Below are 25,322 nucleotides of genomic sequence, written 5' to 3' on the forward strand. Positions count from 1 at the left end.
AGTATACTTGATTGATTATCTTGCAAGATCTTCGATACTCTTGATTGATTTGATTCCTTCAGTCTAGCCTTAATTGATTTCATCAGTATTGGACACTATCATTGATTCCTTTAATCTTGGATGCTTTCCTTGATTTTCTCTAATTGATTCCTTCAATATTGAATGTTATCCATGAGTTCCTTGATCTTTTCTGATTGATTCCTTACTATCCATGAGTTTCTATACAAAGAACAAATATATCATTTTCATTATTAAAATCAGATCTAACAATCTCCCCCTTTTTATGATGATAAAATATACATCAGTTGACTTCCCTGTATTTTACTCCCCCTCAATGAGAGCAGTTGACTTTCTTTGGTTACAACTGTTGAGGCTCATGTAGTCGACTTCTTCTGCAGGATCTATGACTCCCCCTCAAAAAGTGATGATCTACTACCTGCACTTACCCTTCAGTCGACTTATCCTTGTATGTACCTGTACAAATACATATATCATTTCTCCCCCTTTTTGACATCAGCATAGAGGGAATAGTAAAACAGACCTCATACTAAAACAAGATTTATAGCATGATATGCTGGCGAAGTTATATCAAAACAAAAGAAAACAAAAAAATCACACACCGACTGATTTTTCAATCCAAAAACAGCATAGCAAAAATTGTCTTAAACTTCCACATTAACGATGCAGAAAATAGGTAAGAGTATTGCAGATCGCCTCATTCGGTCGATCAAAGCTGACATTGGCTGAAACACTCATTCCATCAAGCCTATCATGAACCTCCTTGAATGTCTTGGCAGCGTTTTCCCTTGCTCTGAGAACTGCAACTCTTATTTTGGAAACATCAGACCCTATTTCTTTGGAGATAGTATGAATGTCACCAACAGTGGACTGAGTGGCAGTGAGAAGATCTTTGATAGTAGAGAGCTGATTGTCAATGGCACTAAGCTTTTTAGCAAGGTCAGGATTACTGTGGCTAGGATGAGAAGCAGAAGGTTTGGGTTTGGAATCTATTTAAGCATGCTTGACTTCTCCTTCTTGTTTCTTAACACATGAGCCCTTCACACACACATACCCCATACTCGCAAAAGCTCTGGAGTTGTAAGATTTCCTTAGGAAAAATAAGGAAAATAGGAACAACATGAAATCCAGAAGAAAGATACAAAGCAAAAGCGAAATAGTATCCCTACCAAACTAATTCCACAAAGTTATGACATAAGGCAACACTCAACTACCTCCTAACATACAACCTCAACATTCGACCTCCACATGTTCCTATCAAGTGTCATGTCCTCGGAAATCTGAAGCCTCGCCATATCGTGCCTGATTACCTCCCCTCAATACTTCTTAGGCCTCTCACTACCTCTTCTCGTGCCCTCCACAACCAGTCATTCGCACCTCCTTACCGGAGCATCTGGGCTTCTCCTCTGAACATGCCCGAACCATCTAAGCCTCGTTTTTCGCATCTTGTCATCAATTGGAGCCACGTACACCTTCTCCCGAATATCATCATTCCTAATTTTATCCATCCTAGTATGCCCGCACATCCACCTCAACATCCTCATTTCTACTACCTTCATCTTCTGGATATGTGACTTCTTAACATGCCAACACTCAGCCCCATATATCATGGCCGGTCTAACCACCGCTTTATAGAACTTACCTTTGAGTATCAGTGGCACTCTCTTGTCGTACAATACTCTAGATACTAATCTCCACTTTATCCATCCTACCCTAATGCGGTGTGTGACATCATCGTCGATCTCCCCTCCCCTCTGAATAACCGACCCAAGGTACTTGAAGTTGCCTCTACTCGGGAAGACCTGTGATTCAAGCCTCACATCCACGCCCATTTCCCCCTGCTCTACGCTGAACTTACACTCCATGTATTCCGTCTTCATCCTGTTAAGCTTAAAACCCTTAGATTCAAGAGCCTGTCTCCAAACCTCCAGCCTCTCGTTAACACCGGCTCGCGACTCATCAATTAGAACTATGTCATCGGCGAATAGCATGCACCATGGCACATCCCCTTAAATGTGGTGTGTTAACGCGTCCATCACCAGGGCGAATAAGAACGGACTGAGTGCAGAACCTTGGTGTAACCCCATAACAACCTAAAAATCCTCAGAATCGCCTCCTATTGTCCTAACCCGAGTCTTTGCCCCATCATACATGTCCTTAATCGCGATAATGTAGGGAACCTCATGCTTTTTGCCTCCAATCTTCTCCAGATAATTTCTCTAGGAACCTTGTCATACGCTTTCTCTAGGTCAATAAATAGCTTGTGCAGGTCTTTCTTCCTATCTCAGTACTGTTCAAAAGTACAGAAAGGTTAACCCTCAGGCTAGCACCTCAGAACCCGGCAAATTTTATAAAACCCAAACACCCATTCCGATAAGAGTTCAACCATACTAATATTATCAAATTCTGATACCAATTCATCCTTCAAATCATCATTTTACACTTTGAAAGTTTTCTTCAAAAATCCTCATTTTTCTCAACTCAAAACACTAATTAAATGATAAAAATAAATATAGAATCATGGAATAAAATAAATTCTAGGTGAAGAACACTTAACCAAATGATCTGCTTGAAAAACCCACAAAGAATCGCTGAAAATTGAGCTCTACAACTCCAAAAATGTTAAAAATAGCCAACCCTCGGAATAGAGTATTTTTACATTCTGCCCAGGTATTTGTACATTGCGATCGTGGAAATATAATTCCGATCACGAAGAGGAATAATTGACTGCCACAAAATTGCAACACGCGATCGCAGATTAGTCAATGCGATCGCAAAGAAGAAATGGCACTGCCCCACAAAAAGTACTATGCGAAGGCGGACAAAATGATGCGAACGCGGGGAAAAGAAAACACACACTTACGCAATCGCGGACCACTCACTGCGAATGCGAAGAAGGGAAAATGATCAGTCCCAGGACAGCTTACACGAACGCGGCTTGAACTTCACGATCGCATAGAAGACCTTCCAAAACTTCAATATTTCCAACTTTTGCCAAAATACTTCAAATTACCTCACGGACCTCTATATCCAAATCCGGACGCACGCCTAAATCCAAAATCACTTTACGAAGCTGTTGGAATTATCAAAATTCCATTTCGAAGTAGTATACACCAAAATCAAATTCTGGTCAACTCATACCATTTAAGCTTCCAAATCTAGAATCCTTCTTTCAAATTGACTCTGAATCATTTGTTAACTGAACTTGGCTATGCACGCAAATCATAACCCATAATACAAAGTTTTTTATAATCTTATGCCACCGAACGAGACTTTAATTCTCAAAATGACCGGTCTGGTCGTTACAATGCTGTAATGTAGAGATTTTTTTGTTAAATGTTTACCTTAGTTTAATTATACAATGTGTAATATAAAATAAATATGTGGTATTGGATTATTTAATTCATGTGTTACTAATATATGTATTAACTATTTCACATTCTATTTTACATAAATAATACATACATTTGTTGTATAACTTATCCATCTGTTACTTTTATCCCCAATGGAAAAAGAAATCAAACATAACATTAGTTATGCTGACTTTCGTACAAAGAAACTAGAGACTACCAAACATGGTATTAGTTATGTTACTCCTAATAAATAAATAACTTACCCTATAATCAACCTTTTAATGCTATAAATATGTGTGTCACACCTCCTTTTTACCACCCCCGAAAGGGGTGTAAGGAAGTTTTTTCCAACTTAACTAATAATCAAAATGGATTATTTATTTAAAATTCAGAGACGCCACTTGGGATAATTTATTGTGTCCCAAGTCACCGGTTTAAATCCCGAATCGAGGAAAGATTGACTCTGTTTTACAGTCTGCGAACACAGAAAGCCGGGTAAGAAATTCTGTTAACCCGAGAGAAGGTGTTAGGCATTCCCGGGTTCCGTGGTTCTAGCACGGTTGCTTAACTATTATTATTGGCCTAATTATCTGATTAATCACATGTTTTAAACTATGATGCATTTTTAGCTTATTAACCGTTTTCAATTATTTCAAACCGCTTTTAGGAAGATTCAACGTTATTTAAAACATGGCCTTGAACCACGCCACATGAAATGCACCCGCGGTTCGCGACACATTCTACTTAACGTTGTTAAGAATTAAAATTGGGTCACATCAAATTCACACCCGAAATTAGTAATTAAATAAAATCAATTTAAAGAACGCGCCTAAAGCGACTACAAAAGTTCAAATTAATAACGAAGTTTGCGAAGGCCAAGGAAAATTCAATTGCTGGCACACCCCGATTTTAAAGGGTTAGTACTAATTATATGAGGGCCATGAACTTAGGAGTTTCATTCGGCATGGCGCGCCTCAAATTACTTCTACTAAAAGGGTTTCTTAATTTAGTCTTTGAGGGCCATAAATTATATTTTTCTTTGATATGGCACACCTCACTCTAACTAAAGGAACTATATTTAATTTAACGGACTAAGGTAATAATGAGTTTCATTCTTAATTCGGTCATCATTGCTATACGCAGCCTATTCAAAGTGCTACATATTGGCCTAATATTTAGAGAAAAGTGAATTCTAGACTTAAGTAACAATAAGCAATAATTCAAAGGGCATTGGGCTCAAGGTGAGGCCCAGAATTAAACGGGATCAGCCAAAGGTCTAACTAGGCCAGCCTCAAAGCCCGGTTGCATGACTTGCTGCAACAAAGCTTGAACAAATGAGCACATGAACATCTTGAGTTCAGGTGATGTCTCAAACAAAAATTTCCAGCGAAAGTGAATCAACTACACAAGATAAAAGACCTGACTTGAGACTGGGCGGCCCAATTTGGGGCCTATGTTAAGTGCCATTTGAGGCCCAACATCCATGTGGCCTCATGACAACCCAAGTTATTTTGCACATTTTTTAACACGAACTAATACCAAATCATAATACTATTCTGAAAGTACAACATTTAAACGTTACAACAACTCATACATATTTGATTTCACTGTTAATACATAATAAAGTTCAATTTTTAAATCAAACACTTAACATGATTTCAAAATATACACATACACTTACTGACATGGATTCAACTAAAAGTTCTCATTCAAATCCAATATATCACTTAGCAATTCAAGCAAAATTTCCAAATACTATATTGACTTCTACATACTTAAATAAATCCAACAGTCCCCATATCCAAACAGTATTTCCATCAATTTACAAACCAACAGGCTGAATTAAAGCATTTATCCAACTTACAAATAAAATTCAAAGCTAATGACAGAAATGGACAAACACAACATACGAAAAGATAAATTTAAACTTATTACAGAATCGATTAGACATAAAAATATAGATATAGCATTCAATATAACAAATGTGTCATAGATTTCCAACATAAGAACATAGCTGCAGATCCTTTCATTTCACATATCAATGAGATCTAGAGAGTACATAGTTACCGCAACAAAACAACAGGAAAATAAGCCTGAGGTTAGGAGTAGGACAGCAGCAGTATATCAGCAACAAAAAGCACAACCAACACTCAGCCTTTACACCATTTTGAAACCACATAAACATAGTTCTTTTGAGTTTTTAAAATTTCTGACTAACAGTGGAAATCAAAGAGCAAAAACCAGCAAGTTTCAACCACATAATGCAAGAAATTTTCAGTATTTTCAGAGGCTAGAAGTCTCAGCCGTTTCTAAGTTTTTTAGTATTCCCATCTCCTCATTTCACTGAAAACCAGCCTTATATAGAGGGCTTTAGGGCAACAGAAAATGTTTTCATCATTTATTAATTACCACTTCCCCAATTTCAATTTGTTCAAATAACACCCTGATTTTTAACCTGTTTGTTTAAACTAACCCCAACCCCACCTTTTTGGAAGCTTCCCAGTCAGTTTATAAAAGATTCCCTCAAATTAAATTTCCCAAATACCCCTTAGTCCCATGGTATTTACTCTCAAGAACCAAACATGGGTCACGTTGATCCAAAAAAAATCAAACCAGAATCATGGGCTTACGACCCGAATGGACCCATCCCCCTCCCCCCCCCTTCGTTGGGCTTTTGACCTACGAAGCTTAAAGTTTTAATTCGAAAGTGAAATCCACGAGAAGACAGGCCAATGAAGTTACAAAAACTCCTGAAATCGATAATTCCAAAGAAGACAAAATAAAGGGAGACATGAGCAAATCAGACCATGAAATCAAACGGACTAACAACATGCTAACACGACTTAATCCTAAAATGCAAACAAAACAATTCAAAATAGAAAATAAGAAAGAGAAGGAAAGAATTAGAAGGAGACGAGGACGAGAATAAAATCAAAGATGAAAAACAAAGAATGGAAATACCTAAAATAGGTAGACGGACAATGGGCTTGGATGGACCTCCGGTGTTCTCCGATTTAAACCAAAATGAGTATTAATCGACTGTTCTTGTGAGAACAATTGACTAACACTCGTTTCAGGCTAGAATCGTCTTCAAAGATTACGGAACAATGAACCCAAGCTTTTGCATGAGGAATCAAAGGCAGGAATGGATCAAGTATTCATTTTAGATCTGAATTTAAGGGAAACTGGTGGGGATTTTGGGGGATTTGACACTGGCATGGTGTTTGAGGTATTATGGGGAATATGTGGTCAAATTTTGGTGGGATTTGGAGCTTCAACACCACCAGTGGAGAAATCCAGCGGGTGGCAGGCGGTGGTGAAAGACGAAGGGTCTAAGAGGGATGAAAAACAAAATCCTAGGTTAGATCTGAATGTTTGGACAATTTTAATTAAAAGAGGGGTAGTTTCAAAGCCGTTGGATGAAAGCAAATGAAGGGCCCAGATTTTTTTAAACTAAATGAACTCAAAACAACGTCGTTTGAGTTGTCTTGAGACCTGAAGGGTTTGGGACTGGGTATGGCTCAAGTTTGGGCCTGGAATTCAAAGGGTTTTGGGGGAAATCCGTTTGGGCTGTGACGAATTGGCCCAAGAATTAACAGCCTTTTCTGATTTCTTTTTCTTGTCTTTTCAATTTCCAATTTTCCTTTTCCTTTTCAAATTAAATTAAAACCTAAATTAACTCTTAAACTAAATTAATTTACCAAATCAGCTAATTACTCATCATAGTATTTACAAAAATTAATTAACTTCTAAATTGAATGGAGAACTACAAAATTTAAAATTAAAAGGTTAAAAATGCAAGGTGGGTCATTTTTTGTGATTTTTCATTTTAAAAAAACAACTAATTTACTAAGTAACCTAAAATATAAAAATAAATCCTAAATGCAAATGTAGAGTATTTTGTATTTTCACGATTTAAATAAAAATTAAACATGCACAGAAAAATGCAAATAATTAAGAAAATTCTACAAAAATTCCTAAAATAGCAAATAATTAAAAACAAAATCTATTTCCTTCGGTTTTTGTAGGAGTATTTCATATAGGGAAAAAATCACGTGCTCACAGCTGCCCCTCTTTGCTCGGAAACACGAAAAGTTTTCGTGCAAAGATAAAGTGAGCGGATACGAGCGATTTTTGCCCGCTTGAATACTCCGTAGGAAGCATTTTTGAATGATTTGACCGCACCCTGCTTCCGAGGTTGCCTACATATCCTTGGCTATAAAGGAATCAGGTCAGTGTAGTCAGAAAGTTTTGGTTGCTGGGACTACCAAGAAGGTGTGATTTCACTGTTGCTGTTGATGCTACTGCTTGCTGAACTCCTTATTACACCAAGACAAAATAAAGAAGCTAGACTAAACTATGATCTATGAATTACAAGAATCCTATCTATATCTTCAAACTTGATCTTGCAATTTCTGTTCCTCTGTTGACTTGTACTCTCTAAGCGAAATTCCTTTGTTGTTGACTTGAACTGTATTCTGAGGTGTTTTCCCTTTGTTCTCCAGGCGGGTACCTGATTGCTGAACTTGATCCATCTTTCTTTGAACATTGCTCCTTTCCCTTTGTTCTCCAAGTGGGCGCCTGATTTCCAACATTTGAATTATCTTCCTTTCCTCCGACACTTGACTTGTTTTCCAGGTGGGCGCCTGATTGCCGAACTTGCATTGTCTTCCTTTGAACATTGTTGTTTTTACTTTGTTCTCCAAGTGGGCTCCTGATTACCAACGTTTACATGGTTTTTCCTCGAAACTTGAACTGCTTCCCTTTGTTCTCCAGGTGGGTTCCTGATTACCAACACTTGAATTACTTTTCCCTTTGTTCTCCAGGTGGGCTCCTGACTACCAACATTTGAATTGTTTATCCCTTTGTTCTCCAGGCGGGCTCCTGATTACCAACACTTGAATTGTTTTTCCTTTTGTTCTCTAGGTGGTTTCCTGACTACTGAACTTGAATTGTATTCCTTTCCTTTGAAACTTGAATTGTTTTCCATTTGTTCTCCAGGTGGGCGCCTAATTGCCAAAACTTTAATTGTTTTTCCTTGGAACCTGATTTGTTTTCCCTTTGTTCTCCAGGTGGGCTCCTGATTGCTGAACTTGAACTACTTCCTCTTGCGACCGTTTTTCCTTTGAATTGTCTTCCCTTATTTTTCCAGGTGGGTGCCTGATTTCTTGAACCTGAAGTGCTTTCCATTCTTGAAACTCATGTTGTTCTCCCTTGCTCTCCAGGTGGGCGCCTGATTACAACAGAATAGACAAAACAAAGAAAATTTTCTGCCCTAATTTGGTATTTGGACACATCGGTGAGTGTTAATTGAATCATGTTACCAAATATCTCTAAGAATTTAAAAGCTAGATCCCATTATCCAGGAGGGTCCTGAAAGTTAGTTAAAATCAAATCTTATCTTAAGAGTGACAATTTTAAGGCTAAATTATATTTCCCTACGTTAGAACTTACGCTAAATCTTGTTATCTAATATAGGTCTTAAATCTAAGTCTCATTATTCAGGAGGGTCTTGAAAATTTCGAATTGAATCCTATCTTAAGAATGAAAACTTCAAAGCCAACTTATATTTCCTCAAGATAAAGCTTATGTTAGATCTCGCTACTCATTAATGTTTTGAATTTTAAACTAGGTCCCATTGTCCAGGAGGGTCCTGAGGAACTATGATCGAACCTGTCTGGCACTTGCTTTCCTCATGGAGGGTTTCTCCAAAACAAACAAAATTTTCTGCCCATGTTTCAATCAAAGAAAAATCTTGTCAGTTTTAAAATGTGGCGGTTAGTTTGCGGCATTCTTGTTGACGGTGATCCTCTCGCTGTCGTCACTTGCTTTGACTGGCTGAGTTGAACTGGCCTGGGATTGTTTGTCTTTCTGACTGAATTTCAACCACAGGACCCTGAATGACCCGAATTTTCTACACTCAACCCATCATTTTACACTTCTGTCCTTCCCCATTTGAACTTCTGCATCTTCCACAAAATTCACAAACCATTCATCCGTTTGAACTTTCACTAACACCTTATTCTTTTAACTTTTGCATCATGCTATTTCTGGTATGCTTTGACCACACTTTGCTTTGTGCAATTTGGAAGTTGGTAGTAAGCTTTAAAATCCTTTCTTACTTGATTAAACAAGGCTGACATTGGAAAAAACCTTAGAAAAATAAACCCAAAAGAAATGAAATGTAATGACTTTGAGAGTTAGGAAAAGAAAATCCAAAAACTCGATGATTGTTTGAGGGAGAAAATGGAAAGAGACTTATCTGAGTGAAGCAGCTGGCACCAATGATCATGACATGCATTTCGAATTAATCAGCCCAGCCTATTCAACCAATCACCTTTCAGTTGTCATACTTTATGCCCCAGGATTTCCATAACCCAATTTCTTTGCCAAATCACTGACCTTGTTCAGCTTGCGGTACCCTGAAGGGTTTTCACCAACAAACCTCTCTCATTTGTTCATCTCTCAACTCATCGTCGCCTTACGGTACCCATGAGGGTTTTCACCAATAAGACTCTCTCATTTTAATTTCTCTCAGCTTTCCGTCACCTTACATTGCCCGTGAGGGTTTTCACCAACAAGACTCTCTCATTTTTCTTTTTCTCGCTCAGAACAAAGTGTTGCCCCAGATATGAGTCACCTCTACTTGCTCGACTCGGCATCTCTCAAAGACTGGTCTAAGGTCTTTCTTTGGACCATAATGTGGGTTTTTGGATAGGGTTAGAAAGAAAGGTTATCACAAAGGCTCAAAACAACTTGAATGGGTTCAAACTTACAACTTTTGGAATCAGATTTCTTCCAACAACCACAACTTTCTGCCCCGATTTCTTTGCTTGGGGACTTTTGGATTTTTATTTTGATGGGACCGAACCGTGAGGCTGCCTATGTATCCTTAAAAGGAATCAGGTCGAACGTAGTTCATGTCATATGAATTACATTGTTGTTGTGATTTTTATCTTTTCTTTTCTTTCTCTTTTTCCTTTTCTTTTCTTTTCTTTTCTTCTTTTTTTTATTGGCTTTTCTTTTCTCTCTCTTCTTTTTTCACTCTTTTCCATTCTTTTCTTTCTCTTTTCTCTTTTCTTCTTTACTCACCTTTCGTGCTCGCATTTCTGAACTTTGCTACTGATTCCATAAGAGGGGTATGAAAGGAAATAAATAAGGCTCAAAGGGGTAACAAAGGATAAAGTATTTAGATAGCAGAACAAAATGCCTTCATCATTCCAAGCTTCAAAACATGCCAAGTACAAACAAACACAATTTAAACCAAAGAAATCATACATAGTATCTTTTGACTGCATCAGAATTGATAGTAATATCTACACATTTGCCTTCTATATCTGTTAAATACAAAGCATCGTTGGACAATACTCTCGTTACGATGAACGACCCTTGCCAATTTGGGGCGAACTTGCCTTTCGCCTTAGCCTAATGTGGAAGGATGCGTTTCAATACTTGCTGACCCACTTCAAATTTCCGTGGACGCACCTTCTGGTTATATGCTCTTGCCATTCTCTTTTGATACAATTGGCCATGACACACTGCTGCCAATTTTTTTTCACCAATCAAACTCAATTGCTCCAGACGGGTTTTGACCCACTCATCATCATCAATTTCGGTTTCAGTGACAATCCGAAGGGATGGGATTTCAACTTCCACAGGTATCACTGTTTCTGTGCCATATACTAACAAATACAGAGTTGCACCTACCGAAGTACGAACGGTAGTGCGATAACCCAACAACGCAAAGGGAAACTTCTCATGCCATTGCCTAGAACTTTGCACCATCTTCTGCAGTATCTTCTTTATGTTCTTGTTGGCTGCCTCGACTGCTCCATTCGCCTTGGGGTTGTATGGGGTGGAATTGCGATGTTTAATCTTAAACTGTTGACACACTTCCTTCATCAAATAACTGTTAAGATTAGCACCATTATCTATGATAATCACCTTTGGAATCCCGAACCGACAAATGATATTTGAATGAACAAAATCGACCACTGCCTTCTTGGTCACAAACTTGAAAGATCCATACCCCAAGCAATAAAGGGCCATGGTGCGGACATTGTGTGCAATTCAAATGGTGGAGAATGAATCAAATATCCGTGTACTTGACATTGATGACACTTGCGCACAAAACTGATGCAATCTCGCTCCATGGTGAGCTAATAATAACATGCTCGGAGAATTTTCTTTCCCAGAACATACCCACTCATATGCGGTCCGCAGACTCCGGAATGCACTTCGGTCATGATAGTAGTGGTTTGCTTTGCATTGATGCACCTCAACAATCTAAGATCTGGAGTTCTTTTGTACAAAACTCCTCTACTATAGAAAAATCCACTTGCCAGACGTCGAATTGTTCTCTTTTGATCACGTGTGGCTTGTACCGGATACACCCCCATCCTGATATACTCCCCGATGTCATGGAACCATGGTTCACCATCAAGTTCCTCCTCAATCATATTGCAGTAAGCATGCTAATCATGGACCTGAATATCCAAAGGGTCAACATAAGCCTTATCTAGATGATGCAACATCGACGCCAAGGTAGTTAAAGCATCGGCGGCCTCATTATGGATCCTTGGAATGTGCCTGAATTCTATTGATCGAAACCATTAACAAAGATCATGCAGACATTGTCGATAAGGTATAAGCTTTAAATCTTGTGTCTCCCATTCTCCTTGAATCTGGTGCACCAGAAGGTCCGAGTCCCCCAAGACCAAGACTTCTTAGATTCTCATATCTACGGCTAGCCTTAGTCCTAGAATGCATGCCTCGTAGTCGGCCAAGTTTTTGGTATAGTAGAATCGCAGCTGGGTTGTAACAGGGTAGTGATGCCCTGTTTCAGAAATAAACAATGCCCATATCCCGACACCTTTCATGTTAGCAGCTCCATCAAAGAAAAGTTTCCAATCTAGTTTTTTAACCTACTCCACCTCGTCAATATGCATCACCTCTTCATCAGGAAAATAGGTTCTCAATGGTTCATATTCCTCATCGACCGGGTTCTCAGCCAAATGATCGGCCAATGCTTGGGCTTTCATTGCTGTCCGAGTCATATATATAATGTTAAACTCTATGAGCAAGATCTGCCACTTTGCAAGCCTCACTGTGGGCATGGGCTTCTGAAAGATATACCTCAAAGGATCCAGGTGAGAGATGAAGTAAGTGGTGTAGGAAGACAAGTAATGCTTCAACTTCTGTGCTACCCACTCAAGGGGAGTATACTTAACCTCACAAGATGTGAATTTCTTGCTGAGGTAGTAGATGGCTTGCTTTTTCCTATCGGTGATGTCATGATGACCCAACACACAATCAAATGAATTATCCAAGACTGTCAAATAAAGAATCAATGGTCTTCCGGGTTCCGGCGGGACCAACACAGGTAGATTCGATAAGTACCCCTTTATCTTATCAAATGCTTCCTGATACTCGTCAGTCCACTTGACCACAGCATCCTTCTTTATCAACTTGAAAATGGGCTCACAAGTTATCGTGAGTTGAGCAATAAACCTACTGATGTAGTTCAGCCTCCCTAACAGACTCATCACCTCGGTCTTGTTCCTTGGCAGTGGTAATTCCTGGATAGCCTTGATCTTTTATGGATCCACTTAAATACCCTGTCGGCTGACTATGAATCCCAACAGCTTCCTCGATGGAACACCGAATGCGCACTTTGCATGATTGAGCTTAATACTGTACTTGCGGAGCCTCTGGAAAAACTTTCTCAAATCTTTGACGTGGTTAGACTACTTCCTTGACTTCATGATCACATCATCCACGTAAACCTCGATCTCATTGTGTATCATGTCATGGAATATGGTTGTCATCGCCCTCATGTAAGTTGCCCCAGCATTTTTCAAACCAAAAGGCATGACCCAGTAGCAATATATTCCTCACGACATGATGAAGGCCGTCTTTTCCGCATCCTCCTCATCCATTAAAATCTGATGATACCTTGCGTAGCAGTCCATAAAAGACCCAATCTCATGCTTGGCACAATTATCAATCAAAATGTGGATATTTGGCAATGGAAAGTTGTCCTTTGGACTTGCCTTGTTGAGATCACGGTAGTCAACACACACTCTAGTCTTACCATCCTTCTTTGGCATAGGCACAATATTGGCTAACCACGTGGGATACCGCGTTACCCGAATGACCTTTGCATCAAGCTGCTTAGTGACCTCTTCTTTAATCTTCACACTCATGTCAGTTTTGAATTTTCTTAACTTCTGTTTGACGGGAGGGAATGCTGGATCAATTGGCAATTTATGGACCACCAAATCAGTACTTAAGCCTGGCATGTCATCATACAACCATGCGAAAATATCTTTATACTCGAACAATGCTTTAATTATTTCTTCCCTGATTTGTGGTTCAAGATGGACACTTATCTTAGTTTCCATGACATTATCTGGGTCCCCTAGATTGATTGCTTCTGTATCATTCAGGTTAGGCTTGGGTTTTTCTTCAAAATGACTTAGTTCCTTACTAATCTCTTCAAAGGCCTCATCCTCATCATATTCTGATTCATCATCACACTCTATTTCTTGGATTATTATTTCAGAATTAGATTGACTTTTAAGACTGGGACGAAGATTCCTCATGCATGTCATGTCAGTGAAACCAGCATAAAAAGAACTGTACAGAGAAGAAAAAGAAAACAAAAACAAAACTATCAGGAGTGATGGACAGGGAAATTGCATTTCATTAAAATAAAGGATAACAGGGTTTGTATATCAACAAGCGAAAAATAAAAATTTGGGTCACAACCCTAGAATGACCCAGATAGAAAGGAAAACAAAACAAACTACCAAGACTCCTTCCGGGTAGGTAGAGGAGTAGCCTTCCAATTGTTAAGCGTGACATTCGGCCCTACAAACTGCACATCCGCTTTGCTAGAACTTTCTCCAACTTCTACCATGTTCACATGATCAAACAACCTCTGGAACCTTTCAATTAACTCCTCATCAATGTCAACCATAGAACTTGGAACTGTCGTCACTGGGCGTTTCCTGGCATAGGGCTTGACAAAAGACCTAGAGAGATGCAAAACAGGCTTTGAAAGTGCCCACGCCTTCTGTTTCAACCTTTTAGCTCTTTTCACATCTACTGCTGTAGGTTTGAATCCAAGACCGAACGTACCCAAATTCTTAGGAAATAGGCTTTGGAAATGCCCACGCCTTCTGTTTCAACCTTTTAGCTCTTTTCACATCTGCCGCTGTTGGTTTGAATCCAAGACCGAACGTACCCAAATTCTTAGGGAGGGACACTGACTGTATGATACCCTGCAGAGATGCACCCAGACCTTTAGCAGACACAGAGCCATTTTTCAGCATTTAAATGGCCACCATGATTGAAGCGGAGGTTACCTTTGGGGTTGGGACACATTTCCCTTCTAGAACCTTCTTCACCGGCACTATTTCAAAAACTTGATAGACCCAAGGCCCTTGGTCATCTTCAACCTCAATGAACGGGACAGAGGCATCACTGTGAGCACACAAGTTATCTTCACCATGCACAATGATCTCCTATTTATTCCATTCGAACTTGACCATATGGTGCAGAGTGGACGGGACTGCTTTGGAGGCATGAATCCAAGGTCTACCTAACAGCAAATTATAAAAGACGGCTACGTCCAGCACCTAGAAATCCATGGTGAATTCCACCGGTCCAATTGTCAACTCAAAGACTATATCACCAACTGAATCTTTCCCTCCACCGTCAAATCCTCAAACGCAGATGTTGTTCTTGTGAATCCTCTCATCATCCACTTTCAACTTGTTTAAAGTATAGAGTGGGCAGATGTTTGCACTGGACCCATTGTCAACTAATACCCTAGTAACCACAGAATCTTCACATTTTTCCGTAAGATAGAGAGCTCTGTTGTGTTCAATACCTTCCATAGGCAACTCATCATCAGAGAAGGTGACCCTTTTCACCTCAAATATTTTGTTGGCAATCTTTTCCAGATGGTTTACTGAAATTTTGTCGGGAACACGAGCCTCATTCAGAATTTTCATCAAGGCCTGACGATGCTCGTCTGAGTGGATTAACAATGATAGCAATGAAATCTGAGCAGGCATCTTTCTCAACTGCTCCACGATGGAGTAATCTTGTACCTTGATTTTCCTCAGAAACTCTTCCGCCTATTCTTCAGTTACTTCTTTCTTCGCTAGAACTGGGTTATCTCTGGATGTTTTAGCTTTCCTTAACTCTTCCGGGGCAAAGCATCTCTCGGAACGAGTCAATCCTTAGGCCACATTAACCTTATCTTTCATTTCCTTTCCCTTATAGGTCACTATCACCCGTTCATAGTTCCATGGGATGGCCTTGGTGCTGATTACCGGCAACTGACTTACAGGCTTGATGATGACAGGATCCGTACGGCACCCTCTACAATTATGATAGGCTTGTTTGCCGCTCCTGGCACAACCATTTTCGACTTTTCTTGTTTCGCCGTGACATCACTTGGGGGTCCTTCCTTGATTACCACAGATGGTTTATCGTTTGCCTTGCTCAACTTGTTCACTGATCCTTCAACTGTTGGTTGTTTAACTGGCTTGACCTCACTGGACCGAATTATCATGACGGTCTGTGAAGGCTTCTTGGGTTCCCCTCCTTTATGTACTATCTCAATCATGTTTGTTTCTTGATGGGCTGGTAATGGGTTCTGGTTGATGTTGGGTGCCTCTAGAGTTTGGACTTCAATCCGGTTTGTGTAAATGAGCTCTTGGATGGCATTTTTTAGGTGCCAGCACTTCTCCGTATTATGCGCCGGAGTACCAGAACAATATTCACAACTCACGGAATAATAAAGATTCTTTGGAGGAGGGTTTGGCAATTTTGACTCAATTGGCCTCAGCATATCCAACTGCCTCAATCTATGGAACAAACTGGTATAAGACTCCCCCAACGGGGTGAAAGTTTTCTTCTGCTGCACCCTTTCATTTTTGAATGCTGGATTGGGTTGGAAACCTGGACCGGCAGGGTTTCGGTAGGCTCGTGGGGGTGGGTAGGCATTTTGTGGAGCTGGGTAGGTGTTTTTGTGGGGCTGGGGCATGCTATTGTGCGTAGGCAGGAGGTTGAGTGTATGTTTGGGCGTGGTGGACAGAAATAAGAGGGTCTGGTAATGGGAAGTAGTGTTGGGGTGGGTTATATGGGGTTTGGGTGTAGGTTCGATTATAGGGTCGAGGTTGGGTATGTTGGTATGATGGGCCCCTAGGTCCAAACCATGATCCTGAATCAATTGTTGCCACATCTTCTTTCTTCTTCTTCTAATCACTCCCCCAGTATTGTTCTGAATTGCTTGGGTAGTTGCTTTGATAGCCGAGTAGCTCATGATTTTGCTTGATTTAAGCCCTTCTTCCACCATGCCTCCCATCTTCACTACCTTGTTGAAAGATTTGCCTATGGCTAATATCAGATGGCCAAAATAGGTAGGCTCCAGAGCCTGCAGAAAGTACTCCACCATTTTGCTTTCCTCCATCGAGGGGTTAACTCTTGCCGCCTGTTCTATCCAGTGAAAACCATATTCTCTGAAATTTTCACTAGGCTTCTTCTCAATTTTAGTCAAAGACAAACGATCCAGGACAATCTCGATGTTGTATTGGAAATGGCGAGCGAATGCTTGGGCCAAATCATCCCATGTATACCATCTATTGTGATCTTGATGAGTGTACCACTCCAATGCTGAGCCACTCAGACTCTGGCTAAAGTATGCCATCAATATCTCATCTTTCCTGCCGGCTCCTCTCATTTTACTGCAGAATCCCCTCAGGTGGGCCACTAGGTATTCGTGCCCATCATACACATCAAACTTAGGCATCTTGAATCTTACCGACAGCTGAACATCGGGAAATAGACATAAATCCTTGTCGGCTACACTCACTTGGCCTCCAAATCCCAACATGTTTCTGAATGACTGTGTCAGGCTTCTAACCTTCCTGAACATCTCTTCATGCTCTGGGTTTTTAAGTGATTTTTTAGTCTCAATAGGGAGGTCGAAATGAGGAGTATTGGGGTAAGTCTCGGGAGCCTTTAAAGTAGGCTCTGGGGGATAGTATTAGTTATCTTGGGTCTGGAATAAAGGCTCACTAGAGGATCGGTGGAGTGTAGCGGGTAGGGGTGCCATGAAAACAGGGGTGGCTGGTGGAGGAGGGTATGGAACTGGTTTGGGTGGTGGAGCTTGTGGTGTTTGGGAAGGGGTGCCCTGGTAGTAGTGGTAAATGGGGAAGCCTGGAGATGAATAAACAGTGGGAAGTTCTTAGGATTGAGCCAGCGGAGGGACGAAAGCAGGGTTGGTGGGGTAGGATAGTGGTGGATGCCCTTTTACCCATGCCTGGTACATCTCTGTCATCTAGTGTTTCAGCTTATACAACTCCTCTTTCAGATTAACATCAGACTCTTTTCCCTCTCTTGATGGATCAATAAAACTTGCATCCAGTTCTTGGTTGGCTATGATCAACTTGTCTTTGGACCTGGTGGTGTACGGATGAGTTGCCAGAATGACAAACAAACAAACAAACCACCTGCCTGATCTTGATGATAACAACAAACTTGTTAGTGATTAGAGCTTAACAGATAGGAAACCGGACATTGGGGATGCAATGCACCTAAGCAGTTAACCATTTCTATTATGCATTTGATCGGTTTCTTTCGTCATCCCGGCTTTCCCTAATTTTCATTTTGCAACTTTTCTCTTTTTTCATTCCTGCTTTTCTTTGCCTGATTCTTGTTTTTCTTTTATTCCCTCATTATCATATCTGTAAGATCTGAATAAATGCAATCTCATTCCTTTTGCCTTTCTATCACACTCTTTCTTTATTATTCCATAGTTACCTGAACCAATAACTCTGACTTAATACCATATCACACCATATCCCCCCCCCCCTTCTAGGAGAGTACTAAGATCTAGTGCTACGATGATCTACCTATAGATGTTTTACTTCTTCATCTTTGGTATCTTTTCACATCATCAATGACCCTTACTCACCTTATGGTAACCCTTCTGTACCAGGGATAACTGAATTTCTTACGCACGAAGGTGACACCTAGTGTAACTGGCACAGTTAGTCCCTTAAGATTAACTCTACTCAGAGTGCTTGCTTTAGGGAAACGTCTTCCTAAATGACCTTTATAGGTTATTCGTCTGTTGTCCATTTTATTATTATTGGAACATGATCTCTGAAATTCTCACGATGCTGACTATTACAATTCCATTGATCCCTAATTCATGTTCGATTTTATTTTTATTTTGCTTACTATACCATACTAAATTCTATTACTATGGGGGTCTAATTTTATCTTCTGACAATCACGTTCCAGTCACCAACTCAGTTCTCGAATGAGGATATAGCCTTTGGCCTATACTTTTTTATTGTCTTAAGGCCCATCACCTCTTGTCTTTTCCTTCACTTGACTAAGACTCTGTCATTCTGTCATATTTTGATTTACAGTTATCATTTTTTCTCTCTTGTTTTGCTATTATTTCCCTCCCACAATTCTCTTGTTTTCTCTCTTTTTCTGTCTTTTTTCTTCTTTCCATTTCATGGTTATGATCGAATCCTATGGGGATTGCCTACGTATCATGACACCGCATGAATCAGACCAAGCGTAGTTCTGGGGGATGAGTATAAAAATAAATAAATAGAAAAACATTTTGGTATTTTCAAATTTTTCACAAAATAACAACGTCTTGATTACAATGACTCATCCTACAGAATTTAATCATAAAAATTAATAGACACAAAAAAGTGGGACTAACAGACTCCAACAGAAAGATGAAAGTACAAACTCGAAAACAGACTAACAGACTCCAACAAAGAAAATAAAAATACAGACTCGAATGAAAATCATGAATACATCAATACCTCAACTGCTCCAGGGGCCCACGGGATATCAGTCGGTCTCGCCACGGGCCTATGCATAAGATCCCCTTGAAGGCGCTCCAGGTCACTCATTATTTGGCGAACAAAGGTCATTACCACAGCAAAGAAGGTGGTTCTAGTCATGTCTTCACATTCATGGCACTTCATGATGATGTAGTCAGCAATGGCTCTAACCCTCTCCCTGATGATACCCTTTTCTTGGAGAAAACGCCTTATTTGCTGAGACCTAGCTTCTAGCACCTGGGCATCATGAAGGTTTTGACCCTGAAACTGTTGCATATCTTCCTCTAACTGGGCCACTAATGCATAGCAATGTTCCCTTTCTGCTTTAAAGTTCTTAGCTTGTTTGGCCATCTCATTTTCGAGGGTAGTTAGTTGTTTCTTCAACTTGGTGGCTTCTCCCTCATATTTCTTTTTTAGTTGCCGGACAAACTCTGCTCGTCCCTCTGCGTTCTTCGTTAGCTGTGCCCGGTCCCTTGCCAAATTACCCTCGGATTTTTACATATCATCCTCACACTCAACTATTTTCCTCTTGATACCACTTATGAGTCTTTCATCCTTTTGGCTCCTTTCCTGATTCTCAACAACTATTTTCATTTTTTGGATCTGTGCTCGAAGGGCCTTGTTTTCTTGAGCCAATTTCTTCTTCTCCCCGTCGTCGGCAGCGGCCTGTACACTTTTGTCAAATTAAGATCCTGAATATGTCCCTCCAATTTGCTTATGGTGGCTCTGTAGTTTGCCTCTTTATCCAACCAATTTCATTGCTCCTGCGCTCCATCAGTGAATTGTTGGACATAGGGCTTTTTTGCTGGCCGTTCGGGCTCTTGATGGACGTGGGACCTTTTATCGTACCAAGTTGTGTAACTAGGCTCCAACTCGCCTCTGGATAGATCTCTTACCTGAGTCTTTGGCTCTAAGAACCTACATTGATGCCAAATTCGATGCACCCTTTCTTCTGGGAAAGCAGCTTTTGGTTCCAATTCGATGACCTGCCAACTCAAATCCTCATCATGTGGGATGGTATATACCTACCTAACTGGCATAGAACTCTGTGCGGGGCGTAAGGCTGAATGCTCCGGAGACCATCAATAGAAGAAAACACACCTCAGCCAACATATAAATGACTTCACTGACCGAGAGCCACCCGAATGTCCATTCAATCTTGTTTGCAGTCAGAGAGCTCAAGTGTGCAAACCATGCTTCCGTACCGTCCGGAAACTCATAGCCCTCCACCTGTTGTTCATGTTTTTCAATGCATTGAAGACTGGTCGTACCTAGGTTCATGTACCCCGGGCGGTGACACAGGTGTTCCTCCATCCAGAGTTGTAGAAGCGTATTGCATCCTTTGAAAAAATTTCCTCCTTCTCGGCAAACAGTTAGAGCTCGGTAAACCTCCTCCAAGATCATCGATACAATGGTGTCAGTTGTTTTTTTAGTCATGAAGTCGGCTATCCCCACAAGCCCCAATTCTATGTTTCCATCTTTTCTTGGATAAATCAAAACACCCAGGAATGGCACTATGAAAGCCAATCCTCGCCGAGCTTCCCACTTATCTTTGTTCCCCGAATGAGTAAGACCGGTATCTGGCATCTCAAGACCACGAGGATTCCCGTAACGTTGGTACAGGAAGTAGAATGTGCAGAATCCCTTGGCCAGATTTGCATCTTGAACTTCCCGACTGATGCTTAGAAGGTCTAGAAATTTATGAGGAGTCATTGTTCTGGGCGCCACTGGGTATTGATTTCTGAGATTCCCACTAAAACTAGCGTAGCCCGCTATTTTCTCGAGCATAGGGGTTAGTTCAAAATCAGTAAAATGGAATACATTATGTGTTGGGTCCCGAAGGGTATCAAAGCCTCAATTATATCCTTCCTCGGCTTAATCTTCCGAACCCCAACAAGACCACCCAAAGCTTTTATCATAGTTTTTCTGCTGACTTCTCCCAAATCATTCCACCACATATGTAGTTCTAACAGGATTTCCTCGTGGACTGTGAAAGGTTCATTTTCAATTGTGCTCATCCTGCACATTTATTTAAGTTGATTTATTAAAAGACTGTGGTTTACTTTGACTCAAGAGAACAGCACCAATTTTCACAAAATTTAAACAAAAACTTTTTTGTGCATACATCCATTCAACACCTCTAGAAAAAAAACATTAGGACTGTTTTTGTTAATCAACCAAAATTTTTGAAAAAGGACCCTAGGTAGCTATTCTTGCAAAAACAGCCTTCAGGCGCCCTTTTGGGGCATTTTGGCTATTTTGGACAAGAACAGCGTCACCTAATTTATTTGTGACAAAACAGCGACACTTTATATTGGGTTATTTTTTGCAAAAAAGGAGTTGGACCCGATGAGGGTTCCTACGTATCCCACATCCGGTGAGAATCAAACTTGCATAGTTCGATCAATTTTGACGCAACAGAAAACACAAACTTTTGAAGTAGCTTTTTTTTCGAAAATTTTGGCAGAGTTTCGGGGTATTTTGGACACAAGGTTTTTCACAGGCGGGTAACTTCCTCTCTCTCACCTCAATTTGATTTTTCTCCATTTCTCCCTTATTTCTAGAAGCCGGTCAACATGCAATCCGTGTCAAATAAATGCACAAGTAGCAAGCAAAATGCATCAGGATGGTCTTTTGATTTCAGGTGCGCCTGTCCTAGACGGATCCAACCCTGTGTTGAGTCCCCAAAGTCAAAATGCACATGATGCAAACAAGATTTCCTACTAGGGATCCGGCATGAGGCTATGTTATACTAGGTTTGAAAACCTAGGTTTATTTGTTCTAGATGTAGCTTACCCGAGTGGACAGCTCAAGCCAGGGGGCAGCGTACCGGAAATACAGAAGCTTCACCGGCTTTGCAGCTTATCCGAACCTCGTTCAAAATTGGGATATGACTCTAACAGAAGAGAAGTCACACGAAGTGCACACTTCCCAAATGATTTAGAAGACTCAGAGAAAAGAGGGTTTCATAGCAGTTTTTATATATAATTCAACCAAATATCAAAGCGGTAAAAGCAGCATTTAACACATTAGGCCCAAATATGTAAATAAAAACCAGATAATAAATAAAGCCAAACATAACAATTATTCTAAGCTTGAACTCTTGAACCCTGAATCAGAGATTCTGGGTTCGGTCCCCAACAGAGTTGCCAGAGCTGTCACACCTCCTTTTTACCACCCCTGGAAAGGGTATAAGGGAGTTTTTTTAAATTTAAGTGACAATCGAAACGGGATTATTTATTTAAAATTCAGATTCGCCACTTGGGATAATTTATGGTATGAAATGCACACCTGAAATTAGTAATTAAAGAAAATCAATTTAAAGAACCCGCCTAAAGCGACTACGAAAGTTTAAATTAATAACGAAGTTTACGAGGGCCATGAAAAATTCAATTGATGGTGCACCTCGATTTTAAAGGGTTAGTACTAATTATATGAGGGCCATGAAGTTAAGGGTTTCATTCGGCATGGCGCGCCTCAAATTACTTCTACTAATAGGGGTTCTTAATTTAGTCTTTGAGGGCCATAAATTATATGTTTCCTTGATATGGCACACCTCACTCTAACTAAAGGAACTATATTTAATTTAACGGACTAAAGCAATAATGAGTTTCGTTCAAATTAATTCGGTCTTCATTACTATACGCAACCTATTCAAAGTACTACATATTGGCCTAATATTTAGAGAAAAGCGGATTTCAGACTTGAGTAACAATAAGAAACAATTCAAAGGGCATTGGGCTCAAGGTGAGGCCCAGAATTAAACGGGATCAGCCAAAGGTCTAACTGGGCCAGCCTCAAAGCCCAGTTGCATGACTTGCTGCAACAAAGCTTGAACAAATGAGCACATGAACATCTTGAGTTCAGGTTATCTCTCAAACGAAAATTTCCAGCGAAAGTGAATCAACTACACAAGCTAAAAGACCTGACTTGAGACTTTGCGGCCCAATTTGGGGCCTATATTAAGTGCCATTTGAGGCCCAATAGCCATGTGGCCTCATGACAACCCAAGTCATTTTGCATATTTTTTTACACAAACTTATACCAAATCATAGTACTATTCTGAAAGTACAACATTTAAACATTACAACAACTCATACATAATTGATTTCACTGTTAAAACATAATAAAGTTCAATTTTTAAATCAAACACTTAACATGATTTCAAAATATACACATACACTTACTGACATGGATTCAACTGAAAGTTCTCGTTCAAATCCAATATAACACTTAGCAATTCAAGCAAAATTTTCAAATACTATATTGACTTCTACATACTTAAATAAATCCAACAGTACTCATATCCAAACAATATTTCCATCAATTTACAAACCAACAAGCTGAATTAAAGCATTTATCCAACTTACAAACAAAATTCAAAGCTAATGACAGAAATGGACAAACACAACATACGAAAAGAAAAATTTAAACTGATTGCAGAATCGATCAGACTTAAAAACATAGATATAGCATTCAATAAAACAAATGTATCATAGATTTCCAACTTAAGAGCATAGCTACAAATCCTTTCATTTCACATGTCAATGAGGTCTAGAGAGTACATGGTTACAGCAACAAAACAACAGGAAAATAAGCCTGAGGTTAGGAGTAGGACAGCAACAGTATATCACCAACAAATAGCACAACCAACACTCAGCCTTTACACCATTTTGAACCCAGATGAACACAGTTCTTTCGAGTTTTCAAAATTTTTGACTAACAGTGGAAATCAAGGAGAAAAAATCAGCAAGTTTCAACCACAAAATGCAAGCAATTTTCAGTATTTTCAGAGGCTAGAAGTCTCAGCCGTTTCTAAGTTTTTTAGTATTCACATCTCCTCATTTCACTGAAAACCAGCCTTATATAGAGGGCTTTAGGGCAACAGAAAATGGTTTCACCATTTATTAATTACTCTTTTCCCAATTTCAATTTGTTCAAATAACACCCTGATTTTTAACCTATTTGTTTAAACTAACTCCAACCCCACCTTCTTGAAAGCTTCCCAATCAGTTTTTAAAAAATTTCCTCAAATTAAATTCCCCAAATACCCCTTAGTCCCCTGGTATTTACTCTCAAAAACCAAACATGGGTCAAGTTAATCCAAAAACAAATCAAACCAAAACCCTGGGCTTACGACCCGAATGGACCCTCCCCTCTTTGGGCTTCTGACCTACGAAGCCCAAAGTTTTAATTCAAAAACAAAACCCACGAGAAGAATAGGCCAACGGAGTTACAAAAACTCCTGAAATCGATAATTCCAAAGAAGACAAAATAAAGGGAGACTTGAGCAAATCAGACCAAGAAATCAAACGGTCTAACAACATGCTAACACGACTTAATCCTAAAATGCAAACAAAACAATTCAAAACAGAAAATAAGAAAGACAAGGAAAGAATTACAAGGAGACGAGGACGAGAATAAAATCAAAGACGAAAAACAAAGAATAGAAATACCTAAAATAGGCAGACGGACAATGGGCTTGGACGGACCTTCGGTGTTCTCCGATTTAAACCAAAATGAGTGTTAATCGACTGTTCTTGTGAGAAAAATCGACTAACACTCATTTCAGGCCAGAATCATCTTCAAAGATTGGGGAACAATGAATTCAGGCTTTTGCATGAGGAATCAGAGGCGGGAACGGATCTAAGGTTCATTTTAGATCTGAATTTAAGGGAAACTGGTGGGGATTTTGGGAAAATTGACACCGGCATGCTGTGTGAGGGATTATGGGGAATGTGTGGTCAAATTTAGTGGGATTTAGATCTTCAACACCGTCGGTGGCGAAATCCGGCGGGTGGCAAGCGGTGGTGAAAGACGAAGGGTCTGAGAGGGATGAAAAACAAAATCCTAGGTTAGATCTGAACATTTAGAGAATTTTAATTAAAAGAGGGGTAGTTTCAAAGTCGTTGGATGAAAGCAAATGAAGGGGGCGGATTTGTTTAAACTAAATAAACTCAAAACGACGTCGTTTGAGTCGTCTTGAGACCTGAAAGGGTTTGGGACCGGGTATGGCTCAAGTTTGGGCGTGGAATTCGAAGGATTTTGGGGGAAGTCCGTT

General features: G+C 39.9%; 3 protein-coding genes across 3 annotated transcripts in view; all 3 read right to left on the bottom strand.

The window, feature by feature from the left end:
* Positions 1–675: 675 nt before the first annotated feature.
* Positions 676–2,009, bottom strand: LOC138880095 (uncharacterized). The gene is made up of 2 exons (XM_070159754.1): positions 1,661–2,009; positions 676–1,007 (listed from the first exon to the last, which is right to left on the bottom strand). The coding sequence occupies exons 1-2, from the start codon at positions 2,007–2,009 to the stop codon at positions 676–678; spliced, it is 681 nt and encodes a 226-aa protein (XP_070015855.1).
* A 13,717-nt stretch (positions 2,010–15,726) lies between these two features.
* LOC138880096 (uncharacterized) lies at positions 15,727–17,322 on the bottom strand. The gene has a single exon (XM_070159755.1). It carries the CDS (start codon positions 17,320–17,322, stop codon positions 15,727–15,729), a length of 1,596 nt encoding a protein of 531 aa, XP_070015856.1.
* A 3,732-nt stretch (positions 17,323–21,054) lies between these two features.
* LOC138880097 (uncharacterized mitochondrial protein AtMg00370-like) overlaps positions 21,055–25,322 on the bottom strand; it is a 5,795-nt gene continuing 1,527 nt past the window's right edge. Inside the window, exon 2 of the mRNA XM_070159756.1 lies at positions 21,055–21,280. Coding sequence (XP_070015857.1) covers positions 21,055–21,280 — 226 coding nt within the window. The remainder of the gene's footprint in view (positions 21,281–25,322) is intronic.

Source organism: Nicotiana sylvestris, chromosome 10, assembly GCF_000393655.2.
Source record: "Nicotiana sylvestris chromosome 10, ASM39365v2, whole genome shotgun sequence".
In the NCBI taxonomy this organism is placed as follows: domain Eukaryota; kingdom Viridiplantae; phylum Streptophyta; class Magnoliopsida; order Solanales; family Solanaceae; genus Nicotiana; species Nicotiana sylvestris.